Genomic DNA, 13,484 nt, shown 5'->3' on the forward strand with positions numbered 1-13,484 from the left:
AAACTATATTATTATAAAAAAAAATTATCAGTTTTGTATTAGAAATGTAATATATATTATGTATATTATGTTATGTATATTGAGTTTTTAATAGTTAATTATGATAGTTGTGTAATTTTAGGTTTTAATTACTTAATCAATTACAGTATACTGTGTGCAGTTCGTCACTTTTGATAAACTGTAAATGGCAGTTTTAACTAGTGCAGAAGAACCCATACCTCACCTTTTAAAGGGATAGTTCACCCAAAAATGAAAATTCTCTTTCAGGCCATCTCAGATGTGCATGACTTACTTTCTTCTGCTAAACACAAACAAAGATTTGAAATCTGAAAAAGATATTTTAGCTCTGTAAGTCCATACAATGCAAGTGAATGGTGACCAGAAATGTCAAGGCATAAAAAGCACATAAAAGCTGCATAAAAGTAATGCATATGACTCTTTTGGTTAAATCCATGTCTTCATAGGCTAAATAATAGGTGTGGGTGAGAAACTGTCAATATTTAGTCCTTTTTTACCAGAAATCTCCACTTTCACTTTCATATCTATTATTTAGCTCTGAAGATATGGATTTATCCACTGGAGTCATGTACATTTATGAAGCCTTTATATGATTTTTGAAGCTTAAAATTCTGGTCACCATTTACTTGTATGGACCTTAAGCACCAATATATTATTTTAAACAGTTCAACAGAAGAAAGTCATACATCTGAGATGGCACAAAAGTGAGTAAATGAAGAGAGAATTTTTATTTTTGAACTATCCCTTTAACAACAGAAATTGGCTCTAAATTGGCACAGAAATTATTAATGTTGTCCAAATGCCGGCCACCATCTCATGCAGTTTGATATATGGCACTTTATAAAGCAGTAAAATCTTGTATATTTTTATATTTCTATATTTCGAATGAAGCTAAGTCAGGGATGCAAACATGGATCTATGGTGAGTATGGCCACACACTGACAGTTAACTCACCCTTAGTTCACCATAGAAAAGTAAATAAATGAGTGTTCTCTGTCAACATGATTTATTTATCTGTCCTTACTATTTTCACACATATACACACAGGCCTCTAGTATTGAGAACAAACAGGACTGGATAAAGCACATTCGCGAAGTGATCCAAGAACGTACCGTGCACCTTAAGGGGGCGCTGAAAGAGCCTATCCACATCCCCAAACACTCCACATCCAAACACAAGGGTCGCAGATACACCCCAAGGCAAGTTAAATATCTCTGCTCTTACCTTTCATTTCTACTTTCCCTCATTTTAATCCTCTACTTAAGTTTTAATTTGCAGTCTTTTATTGAGACTGTATATATAACACCGTAAAGCTCCTGGGCTTGCTGTTAAAGACAAGCTGGTCATTTCCTATATGTGTGTTTATGTGTGCAGAGATGGAGAGGATCTGGACAGTCAGGGTGACGGCAGCAGCCAACCAGACACGATTTCACTGGCATCACGGACCTCTCAGAACACACTGGACAGTGACAAGGTGGAAACCTAATTTTCTGCAAATGGCACTCAGACCTATCAGGAGTTTCTGAAATCTCACAACTTTTTTTCTTTTCCTACATTGTGAAATTGTGTTTTAAATATTTGAATTATTTTTAATTTTTGTAGTTGTCTGGTGGCTGTGAGCTGACAGTGGTGATCCATGATTTCCTGGCCGGTAACAGTAATGAGCTGACTGTGCGTAGGGGCCAGACAGTGGAGGTACTGGAGAGGCTCCACGATAAGCCTGATTGGTGCCTTGTACGAACCACAGATCGTTCCCCTGCCCTGGAGGGCCTTGTGCCCTGTGCCATGCTCTGTATTGCCCACTCTCGGAGTAGCATGGAGATGGAGGGCATCTTTAACCACAAAGGTGGGCAAAAATTCGAAACACAGCTCAAAATGTTATCTAAGGATATACAAAACTACATATTTAAATCGACTAGTCAGTGGGTTGTCTGAAAGACTAGTCTGTCTTTAGAAAACCTGTTTAATTATGCAATTTGTATTACAAACCATGTACTCTTACAATGCTAGTCATATAGTAATACACAAACAGAGTCAATTTTAAATTATGAAATTAATAGTAACACCAGAATTGGTATTAATTCTTCAAATTTATTCTTGATATTTACCATATACAGTACAGAAATGGTGAAAAAATTATATTGATCAAATATTTTTCAACAAATATGTAATTGAATAATATTAAATTAATCATTTTAACAACATTAACCCTTTTGTTCATTGTAAATAGCTAATTTTACCAACATTAGCTAATTTTACCAACATTAGCTAACTTCTCTACCATAAAATGACAACTCAACCGTTTGGTTGAGCATGTTTTGAAAAAATTATTTGACCCTTATAAGACTTATTTTTGTTTAATTAAGTTACATAATTCTGTTTAACAACTCCTCCGAAACGATAATATGTCAACAAAATAGTCTTACCTTTAAAAGTCCCGCCGATATGCGTCATCAAATGATGCGTATATTTTCGCCGCGTCATGTGCTGTTTGAAGGAACACTGAAAAGGCTTGCTGCTCATAGACACAGTGTCATCTAGTGGATTTTTTTAGCATTGCACAACTACACCAAACTGTAGAGATGGCTCATTCAGGTTGAGTTAAGCTTGATGCATTTTTCAATTAAATATAGTGACTTAAAGTGTGGTCTACCAAATGGTTGAGTAGTACCTTAAAGGGTTAAGGCTGTGTCTGATCCGACATGTTTCTTAAGGGCTGTTCACACTGAACGTGTTATTGCGTTTATAAATAGTTTGATGTAGCGCAACAGAAATAACAGTGTCTTAAGACCCATTTTTAAAAGTTATATTATTTTCAACTTGCAGTGGCCAATTTGATTTGATAGCTATGGTGCTGATGCTTTAAAGGGATAGATCACCCAAAAATTTTAATTCTCTCCGACCCATTTACTCGCCCTCATGCCATCCCAGATGTGTATGACTTTATTCTGCTGAATACAAACAAAGATTTTTAGAAGAATATCTCAGCTCTGTAGGTTCATGCCATGCAAGTGAATGGGTACCAACATTTTGAAACTACAAAAGGACATAAGGCAGCATAAAAGTAATCCATAAATCTCCACTGGTTTAATACATGTCTTCAGAAGTGATGCGTAAAGTGTGTGTGAGAAACAGATCAGTATTGTATCAGTCTTTTTTACTATAAATTCTCCTCCTTGCCCAGTAGGTTGTGATATACATGAAGAATGCAAATCGTCAAAAATATAAGAAGAAGAATATGGAAGACAAAGTGGAAATTTATAGCAAAAATCAAACAAAGAAAAAGGACTTAAATATTGATCTGTTTCTCACCTACACCTGTCATATCACTTCTGGATTTAAACTCTGGAGACCTATGGATACTTTTATGCTGCTCTTATCATTTTGGTCTTTTTTGGACCATCAAAATGTTGGTACCCGTTCACTTGAATTGTTTGGACCTACAGAGCTGAAATGTTCTTCTAAAAATCGTCTTTTTTTTTTTTTTCCAGCAGAACAAAGTCATACACATCTGGCATGGCACGAGGGTGATTAAATTATTAGAGAATTTATATTTTTGGGTGAACTATCCCTTTAAATGGGATTAATTTAGAAATGTAACTTTACTGTTAGCATACCAAAACAGAAATTGCGTCTTCATTTTTGAAGTATTGCCACTGAAAATATTAAAGCAGAATCACAATCTCATTAGTCGAGTTTGCGTCACTATTCACCTACACTCCAGGTTTCGGAACGTGGAAGAAAACGTTTGCAGGGTAAACCTCGATAGCGGTGAATGGGAGATTGCAGCAAATATTATTTTAACTTACCCATTTGCTCCAAGACCAAAAGAAAAAAAACACTATTACGTTTGAATGACTTTCCAGAAGAGGAAAACATAGAGAGCTGAGAATTATGCAAGTCAGATGGGAGAAGATGCCAAATTTATTGTCACTGTCTCAGCAGCTGTAAGTGAAACCCCCTCACACCTGTGGGCATTGTTTTTTAAAACTAATTCGAGGGTAATATAATAATAAGCATAATGTTTTAAATTTACACTCCATATTTTAAAAATGTATAATATAATTTGTTTTCTGAGATTTATGCTGCTAAACAACTAAGGCATCATCACAGTCTGTGGAAAAAGGTCTATTGTTGTTTATTCACAAAAGGTGTCTTCATAACTGTAACAAATAAAAATCACGATTTTCTCTTTTCCCTAAAAATCATGATTTCTTTTTCCAGATGCTCTCTCAGTGTGCAGTAATGATGCCATTATGCCAGGCTCCTCTGCCACCCTGCAGCCAGGTCATGTGATGTGCTCTCAGAGTTCCCCTGGGCCCAAGCGGCCTGGCAACACATTAAGGAAATGGCTGACCAGCCCTGTGAGGAGACTCAGCAGTGGTAAAGCTGACAGCCATGTGAAAAAACTGGCTCACAAGCACAAGAAAAGCCGCGATGTCAGGAAGAGCGGCGACGCAGGCTCGCAGAAAGACTCTGATGACAGCGCTGCCACACCACAAGATGAGACTCTTGAGGAGGTTTGTGCAGAGGTCCTGTTTTGTCTTCTACCCCTCTTGCATACCAATTATCAATAGATGTTTTTTAATTTAGCAATTTTCCATTTAGAGGTCATATGTGAACAGGACCATGTGGCACAATGCAGACAATTAAGGAGCTGCAACATTGGCAGAAATATTCAGAACATTTCTGAACAAAGCCATAACATTAATATTTGAGTGTATATTTATATAGTTAAATTGAACATTTTGATGTAAGAAGTCTGCTGTCAAAGAATTTGTGCCAATCACAAAGTTTTGATGAGATGATGCCTCCTCACAGTCAGAGGCAGAAATAATATATAATCTTCATTTAACATGCTTGAAAATGTAGCAAACATAAACAACATTGCATCATTACATGTGATTATTCAGTTCCAAATAATGGCTTCAATGTTTTACTAGAAGTAGCTTACTATATTTTTACTTAGGTCCTTTCTGGTAAATTACATCAGAGTTTTTTTTTTTTTTTTGTACTGTATGTACTCCGTTTTGGTATGTGAATGTTAGCAATACGAAAAGCACAGAAAGCATTACTGATGTGAATAACAGATGCAGTACTTTACTGGAAAAGTACAATTCACACTTTTGCACCAATTTAAAAGGTTTCCTGCATGAAAGTGGCAGTTGTTAGGGTGACTCCACCATTATCGCTTTATAGCTTAGTACTGCTAGTTTTGTGTTCCTGGACTTCTGTTGTTTTTTTCTTACTTTTTCCAAAGCTGTTCTTACTGAATCAGTTTACACTGGAGATGTTAATTAATAATCAATGATTGATTATTTATCATTAATAATTCATCGATTAAGTCTGTCAATTGTAGATTAATCCATTTCAACACAAATGCATTCATGCCAGCAGAAAGGAGGGTGCACTGCCGCTTGCATGTTGACGTTTATTTTTGTTATTGTTAATGATAAATAGTTTTTTTACACTTGAGCAGTTCTGTATATGTTCATTTTTTTTCTCATTTTTCCCTACCCCCCAAATTCACAGAGAGTGCGTAATGAGGGCCTGAGCAGTGGCACCCTCTCAAAGTCATCATCATCAGGCATGCAAAGCTGTGGAGAGGAAGAGGGAGAGGAAGGTGCAGACACTGTACCTCTTCCTCCACCCATGGCCATTCAGCAGCACAGCCTCCTCCAGCATGACGCACAGGATGACAAGGTGAGCTGACCCATGGCAGACCAGAGCCTGTGTGGGGCTGAGGATGAAGGAGGGACGGTTGGTGTGAGTGAGATTCTCTAGGCAGTAAGGTTTTTTTTTTTTTCTTCAGTGCTACCTGTCCAAAGTGACCTTAAAACTTCAACCTGGTTAGAGAACCTCAAACTATGCCAAACCTTTTAAAGGAATCATTCACCCAAAAATGAAAATTGTCTCATCATTTACTCACCCTCATTCCATCCCAGATGTGTATGACTTTCTTTCTTATGCTGAATACAAATAAGGATTTTTAGGAGAATATTTCAGCTCTGTTGGGCCTTACAAAGCAAGTGAATGTGACCAAACCTTTTGAGTTCCAAAAATCACATAAATGCCACATAGAAGTTATCCATAAATCACCAGTGGTTAAATCCATATCTTCAAAAGGGATGTGATAAATATTGATCTATTTCTCACCCACAAATATTGTATCTGTTTTGAAGATATGGATTGACCACTGGTGTCATATGATTTATTTTATGTGGCGTTTATGTGATTTTTGGAGCTTGAAAGGTCTGGTCACATTCACTTGCATTGTAAGGACCAACAGAGCTCAAATATTCTTCTAAAAATCTTTGTTTGTGTTCAGCAGAAGAAAGTCATACACATGAGGGTGTGTAAATTGAGACCATTTTCATTTTTGGGTGTACTATTCCTTTAATATTAACAACTGGTTTTATATTTCCAGCTAAATAGACTATTTCATTTGATGTGCTAATGATTACAATGCATACATTTGTAAATCTGTTTCTCATCATATTTAATTTTTTTTAACTTGATGTCTAGAGAGACAAACTAGTACTTAATAATTGTAATTAATAATAGTAAATGCTCAGCGCCAAAATAGGTAGATTATTCAACCTGTAAAACAATTGTTCCTGTCTTTTATATAACTGTCACAATATTATGAAATGCTCCAGTCCTTGCTCAAGATCTTGTGACACTAATTTATTTTATTTTTTCCTCTTTTGTTTTGTTTCGGCTGTATTGTTTGCCATAGCACTACGTTGATTTGTGTCCTGTCTTTGTTTTATCTCAGTTTCCATATCTCTCCATCTGAATCCTCCCTTTCTGGTCTCCCTCCTTTCATATTATTTCTCATTGCTTTCTTTTCCCATAACAACAGGCTTACCAAAAGTCCTGAGACCCCCTTTCTTTCTGCTTTGGTTTGCTGTCTTACTTTTGTCAGTAGAGATTTAGAAGCCGACCACTTCCCGATAATCTCTGTAGACTTCCTGTTTAAAGTAGTGCTCTCTTAAAGCAGGTCCCTCTTTTTGGTTTGATTTAGTTTTTTCCACTTTCATCTAGACAAGATTTCCTCTTTCTATTGTTTAAATCTTTCTGATTTAAACTTAGAAGCTCAAAATGCCCTTATTCATCCTTTTTTTCTTTTCTTTCTCTTACTTTTTTACTTTTAAAGTTTTATATTTATGATTTAGTCCCACATATATATTTTCTACCTTTAATTGATTGTCATTCAATCTGCGTCCTTCTAATGTGTTGGTTTTTTGATCGAATTGGGTTCCTCAAATGTCGAAATGCAGCTTCAGAGTTTCGCAGAACACATGTGATGTAAGGAGGGGAAATGTGCGGACGGTGCATTTAAACATCAACATCAGGGACCAGTGTTCGGGTTGAAAGAGGGTCATGTGCCTTACAATGACTCTGAATCTCAGAAACCACCCTCAATCTTTACCCCTTTAACCAACTGTCCAAACCCCACTCATTCACACCCCTCCTCCCTCCCCTCTGTGCTTATCCTCTCATTATCCACTCTGCTGTCTGATTGGCCTGTAAAAGCTAAGCAGACCTGAGGCCACTCCCAGACACAAATTGGAAAGTCTGGAAGGCACAGTCAAGGGTGAGACTTTCTGCTGGATTTCCCTCTATTTCTATTTGAACTTATCTGATTGCCAGTTTTGAAAGAGCCTAAAGTAAAAAAAAACACTCAGGTTTTTCAAATCTCAGCTGCAGTGTGTCGAGCATCAAACTATTGTCAACCTGAAGTCTGTGGTTCATAATGCCAAAAAGAGGACATTATGGTTAAGTGAGATTTAAAGGGATAGTTCACCCAAAAATGAAAATTATGTAATTTACTCATATGTTGTTTCAAGCCCTTATGACTTTCTTCTGTAGATCACAAAAAGGATAAATTTTGAAGGATGATTTGTTCACTGATTTAAATAGAATGGCATTTAATATTGACTCTTTAAAAGGTGCACTCAGTAATTTTTTCCTCTCTTAAAAAAGTGAAGAAATTAATTGTAAGTTTAAAATACTGTATATAGATATAATCATGAGCACTCGCATGAGATAAAGACTCCAGTCATATTAGTAACCTTATAAAAGCTGTTTTAATCAACATGGAGAGGGTCCCCTCATGGGGCTGCCATGTTAGAAGCACATGACCAGCTGGATACTACTTATTCTCATTATAAAATTAAATGAATGTTATTGGAGACTTTCACTCATGGATTAAATTAATCATGGCTGACTTTCAATAATGAATTTCTACAGTGATATTGGTAAATGAAAACTATTGTTTTGAATGATGCCTCATCCACACCGCTAGGTGTCAGTGTAATTCCAAGACGTCATATTAAAAAAATTACTGAGTGGACCTTTAAAGCTTAAAGGAGGAGCAAAAGGTGTCATAAAAGTAGTGACAGAGTTTAAATTTTTTAGGTGAATATTTATCCTTTGTTTTTGTTTTTTAAGACTTCTCGTTGGAATGTTTGATTCTGATTGATCAGTCGCTGCATTGAGCAGTCAATATTTGTGTTTAATGACTGAAAAACCATACCCGTGCTCAGGGGCGGTTCTAGGTATTCAGTGCTTAGCCCAGATCTCTGTGGATACGTATGGGGCCATCCTTTGAAGTATCAGAATATAATGCACTTTACAATAAAAGTCTGTGAGGCGTTATATATATATATATATATATATATATATATATATATATATATATATATATATATTAGCAAAATTTTAGATATTACTGAAACTAAATAACTTTTGTCTCAGTTCCAGATACTCTCGAAGCTTAGAAATTGTGTACTTTTAACAGTATGAACTTTAAAACGTGAGTAAAAAAACACTATATTGGCCCTTTTGGCTTTCCGTAGTTTGACATGCATAGTGTACAATTGGCCGTTTTATATCATTGATTCGTAGGCTTTTCAACAATAATTTAGAAGATAGCATGCTGTAAATATGTACTTATGAGGAAAAAATTGTGCTAGATTTGCCAAAGTTTGTGAGGTTAATGGCATGGTGTTTAAATAAGAGTTTTACTAAATGGACCAACCCAACATAGTTTCCAAAATCTCACCACGATAGGAATGTTGACCAGACACAAAGCCGCAATCGCGTGTTGTGAGTGCTATTTGTCCAGCTCTCAGCACAGCTGATCATTTGGCTGCAGGTAATCACAGCCGTGCTGATAGATGGACAATGCAGCACAATTGTGAGTCTGATATTGCTTTTATACAACAGTTTAGCAAACAAGTAAATATGTAAGTAGGGAAAACTAAGGAATGTCTGAAAAAAAATGCTCTTGGGTGTGGAACTACTTTCTTACGCCACAGGATCTGACATTGCTGGTTTGAAGGATCTGCCCAAGCCTCCATTACTAATTCAAAAACCCCATTTTAGAACTAGAAAGGACAGCTTGGGCTGTTTTTAACATGTTTTTGGAGGAACAAGGATGTGTGTTTATGAGAGAGAAAGAGAGGGAGAGAGAGAGAGAGAGAGAGAGAGAGAGAGAGAGAGAGACTGTGTGTGTGTGTGTGTGTGTGTGTGTGTGTGTGTGTGTGTGTGTGTGTGTGTGTGTGTGTGTGTGTGATTACCTTGCAGTAATGAACAGGAATGCTGCAGCTGTTTGTTTAACTCTATTCTTCAGCTGCAGTGTGATAGTAATCCGCTCCGATCGTGAAATGATGTTACCATGCTTCCTGAATTAAACTACTAAGTATTTCAGTCACATTCAAGTGTTTTATTGTGAAACCCTTATTTTGTTGTATACTTGTGATGTTAATTTAGTGAATGTAGAAGGGTTTTTTTTTCATTGAGTGGTGAGATGTGGCTCATAAAAGTGCTGGTGTTTACATTTTATTTTATGGCTTCCTTGAACAGTATGTACTGGTAGCGACAGTAATCTGGGACACTGTATTTGTCTTTTTAATTGTTCGAAAATCATGATCAGGTCATTCTCAAGATGTCACCCAGGTCGGATATTCCTCTTTCTTTCAGTTTCGGCAAGAGAAACGTTTTTTGATGGTTAACCTATTGTTAGTCCATAATGTTGTCAAAAGTGACTGTGAGGAATTATAATGGAAGAGATTGTTAACTTTCCACCAGGTTACTAGTGTTGTGTTAATGGTAAGAAATGTAATGCAACTATGTTTCTTAATGGATTTGTCAAGAAAAAGGATATTTCTTAGTGGTATTTCTTGGATTATTGATTGTATTATGTCTTGTATCACCGGACCAGTGTTTGACATACTGTAATTGAATGGCTAAGAAATAATAGTTAAAATGCAGTGCATTGAGCCCTCATTAAGATTTGGGTTCGGTTAAGTAGTTGTTTTGATTCTAAGGTTCTTCCCTTTCCATTCAAATTGATTCATTATGGAATTAAGAGAGGAGAGCCAGCCTGGAGGTGGATGAGCTGGCATCAATGAAAATACATAATTCATTTTAGATAAGATATTCATTTTAACTGCAGATATTCTGCCCATTATGGAGATGGGAAGCTTATTCCTTCTTTGTCATGAGCAAAGTTGAGCTTGAAAAGTTAGTTGAGATTTGATGAGATATGGATTCCGAGATACTTAATAAAACTGACTGATTTCTTTTAAATGTTGTCAGAGGCTGAATCGCAGATTTTGACGAATTGTTAGAATAATAGATTATACACAAACTCAACTCAGATCAGCATTTTAAATCCTTGTATTTATTTATATACAGTATTCGGTAAGTATCCTTGTTATAAGCAGCATAAGGTACAATCAGCATGTCTGTATTGCAAAATAAAACAGATTGGCTTTACATTTTTCCTTGCTTAACAAATGTGTACAGTATATGAACCAGAGACTGCTTGCGAGTGCAGATTTTGCAATTATTCACAATGGTGTGATGCCAGACACATGATAATATTAGTGTTCGTAATGGATGCCATCAAGATAATGCAGTTTATTATAAGCTGAAAATGTTATAAACGTCCTTGAGCAAAGAGAATGAAGATAAGCTAGGACATGAATACATGCCTGAATGAATCCTGATTACAGTTTAGCTCCATATGGTTAATTTGTCCTGTGTCATTCAGTCTTGCTTTTTTCCTTCTTTCACTGTCTTTATTTCTGCAGACCTCTTCCCGTCTCTCTGTCCGTCCCTCCAGTTCTGAAACCCCCAGCGCTGCAGAGCTAGTCAGTGCCATTGAAGAGCTGGTCAAAAGCAAGATGGTAAGAATTATTCACATACTGTATGTGTGGATCTGAACCTACTCTAAACATCTGTGTAGGGCACGTAAAGCAGAATTTGAGTACTTTGTGGGTATTTGTCAGCGTCTCATGTCCACACAGGCTTTGGAGGACAGGCCCAGCTCTCTGTCTGTGGAGCAGGGGGACAGCAGCAGCCCCTCTTTCAACCCCTCTGATAACTCCCTTCTCTCCTCCTCTTCCCCGATTGATGAAATGGAGGAACGCAGGACCAGCTCCCTCAAGAGACGCCAGTATGTCACTAGTGCTAATGCTGCTTCATCCTCCTTATTGTTTCATTCACAGTCAGTCTCGGTAACACCTGTTCTCTTTCTCTGTATTTAGTTATGTGCTGCTGGATCTGGTTGAGACAGAGCGGGACTATGTGAGGGATCTTAGTTTGGTTGTTGAGGTGAGTGAATTTCTGCTAACTGGATGCAGTGATACAGAGAGTGATTATATCTCTGAAGTCCATCCTGTCTCTGATGTGATGCTGGGTGTGTGTCCGGCAGGGCTACATGACCAGGATGAGGGAAGATGGAGTCCCAGATGATATGAAAGGCAAAGATAAGATTGTATTTGGCAACATCCAGCAGATATATGACTGGCACAAAGAGTATGTATTCACAATGTGGCGTGTGTTTTTTTTGGTTTTTGTTTCATCATAACCAGACATATTGGCTGTACTAGACATTGGCCAATAATGAATAAATACAATTTTCCATTAGTACTAACTATAATCTCTGATGGTTAAGTTTCTTTCTGGGTGAGCTTGAGAAGTGCCTTGAAGACCCTGACCGACTAGGCCCTCTCTTCGTCAAACATGTATGTCCCCCCCCAACTTATAAATACAAATTGACAGAAACTTGCTCATCTTCTATAATCTAATATTTTGTTTTCTTACAGGAACGGAGGCTGCACATGTACATTGTTTACTGCCAAAACAAACCCAAATCTGAATTTATTGTCTCAGATTACTTTAACACTTATTTTGAGGTGTGTAACTGAAGCCTTGCATCTGATTTTAATGTTGCACTATGCATTTAGCCTGTTATACATTTACACATTTCCTTATGTTCTTGCAGGATCTGAAGCAGCGTCTGGGTCACAGGCTTCAGATCACGGATCTCCTCATTAAACCTGTGCAGAGAATCATGAAGTACCAGCTGCTGTTGAAGGTTTGTCAATCCTGTCAAGTACATTCTCACCCTTTCACACTGACCATTAGAGCTGTTAGTTTGGACATGGTTCTGACAATATTTATTTTTCTTTGGTTCTAGGATTTTCTAAAATTCTCAAAGAAAGCTGGACTTGAATCACTAGAATTGGAGGTTAGATGTTTTATTGGATTTATTTATTTTTTGTTTGGGAATATGTGTTCATACTGTGATGTTATTGTGTTGTAGAAAGCAGTCGAGGTCATGTGCATTGTACCAAAAAGATGCAACGACATGATGAATGTTGGGCGACTCCAGGGATTTGATGTAAGATACTTTGTTACCTTTATGTCAATAGATAATTGTGGTGGGCAATATAACTACTTACTGATGTACATTCTTGTAAATAACTTATTTGATCTGTATTTTTATTTGTTTTTGTAAGCACTGCATTTCATTTCATAAATAAAACTACATGTTTGATGTACTGTAGCACCAGGACATTACACCGTTGTTTGGCAAATTCGACAAGCTGTACCGCTACAGTACAATCTGGCATTGATCTTCTCACTTAGGTACAAGTGTGTTGCTTGGTTTTTCTGTGAGCGCTCAGCACTGCCTCTCCGGGGAGGAGACTGTTCCACAGCTCTCAATATTGCACTGATTGGTTTTAATTAAACTAAAATGTGCTTGTTTATGTATCATACAATACATGTGGTATTGTATAGTGTGCGTTGTATCTTATGATACAATGCGATACAATATTTTTTTATCTCTCTCTCTCTCTCTCTCTCTCTCTCTCTCTCTCTATATATATATATATATATATATATATATATATAAATTTTTTTAAAATTTTTTTTTATATATATATAGAGGGTGTAAAAAATATTGTATCATTATATATATTATTATTATTATATTTTTTTTTAAAGTAATGTCACACGAGCAAGAGTGCGATATGGCCCTACATCGAGGCCGAGGGCCGTAGGAAATTACAGCGTGTGTGTATGAGACCGAGACAGTGACTGAGCGTGTGCAATCACCTGTTGCCACTCCCATACAGAGATGCTGTCAGGTCTGAAGGTCAGCT

General features: G+C 36.8%; 2 protein-coding genes across 2 annotated transcripts in view; one reads left to right on the forward strand and one right to left on the reverse strand.

The window, feature by feature from the left end:
• The window catches only part of LOC127619534 (uncharacterized), a 202,635-nt gene that overhangs the window by 146,604 nt on the left and 42,547 nt on the right, over positions 1 to 13,484 (reverse strand). The window lies entirely within an intron of this gene.
• The window catches only part of LOC127619533 (triple functional domain protein-like), a 101,052-nt gene that overhangs the window by 68,891 nt on the left and 18,677 nt on the right, over positions 1 to 13,484 (forward strand). The window contains exons 32-45 of the mRNA XM_052092378.1: positions 1,066 to 1,217; positions 1,393 to 1,492; positions 1,621 to 1,864; positions 4,243 to 4,538; positions 5,551 to 5,721; positions 11,124 to 11,219; positions 11,340 to 11,488; positions 11,580 to 11,646; positions 11,747 to 11,850; positions 11,990 to 12,059; positions 12,141 to 12,230; positions 12,320 to 12,412; positions 12,515 to 12,565; positions 12,641 to 12,718. Coding sequence (XP_051948338.1) covers positions 1,066 to 1,217; positions 1,393 to 1,492; positions 1,621 to 1,864; positions 4,243 to 4,538; positions 5,551 to 5,721; positions 11,124 to 11,219; positions 11,340 to 11,488; positions 11,580 to 11,646; positions 11,747 to 11,850; positions 11,990 to 12,059; positions 12,141 to 12,230; positions 12,320 to 12,412; positions 12,515 to 12,565; positions 12,641 to 12,718 — 1,761 coding nt within the window. The remainder of the gene's footprint in view (positions 1 to 1,065; positions 1,218 to 1,392; positions 1,493 to 1,620; positions 1,865 to 4,242; positions 4,539 to 5,550; positions 5,722 to 11,123; positions 11,220 to 11,339; positions 11,489 to 11,579; positions 11,647 to 11,746; positions 11,851 to 11,989; positions 12,060 to 12,140; positions 12,231 to 12,319; positions 12,413 to 12,514; positions 12,566 to 12,640; positions 12,719 to 13,484) is intronic.

Source organism: Xyrauchen texanus, chromosome 26 (genome assembly GCF_025860055.1).
Source record: "Xyrauchen texanus isolate HMW12.3.18 chromosome 26, RBS_HiC_50CHRs, whole genome shotgun sequence".
Lineage (NCBI taxonomy): Eukaryota > Metazoa > Chordata > Actinopteri > Cypriniformes > Catostomidae > Xyrauchen > Xyrauchen texanus.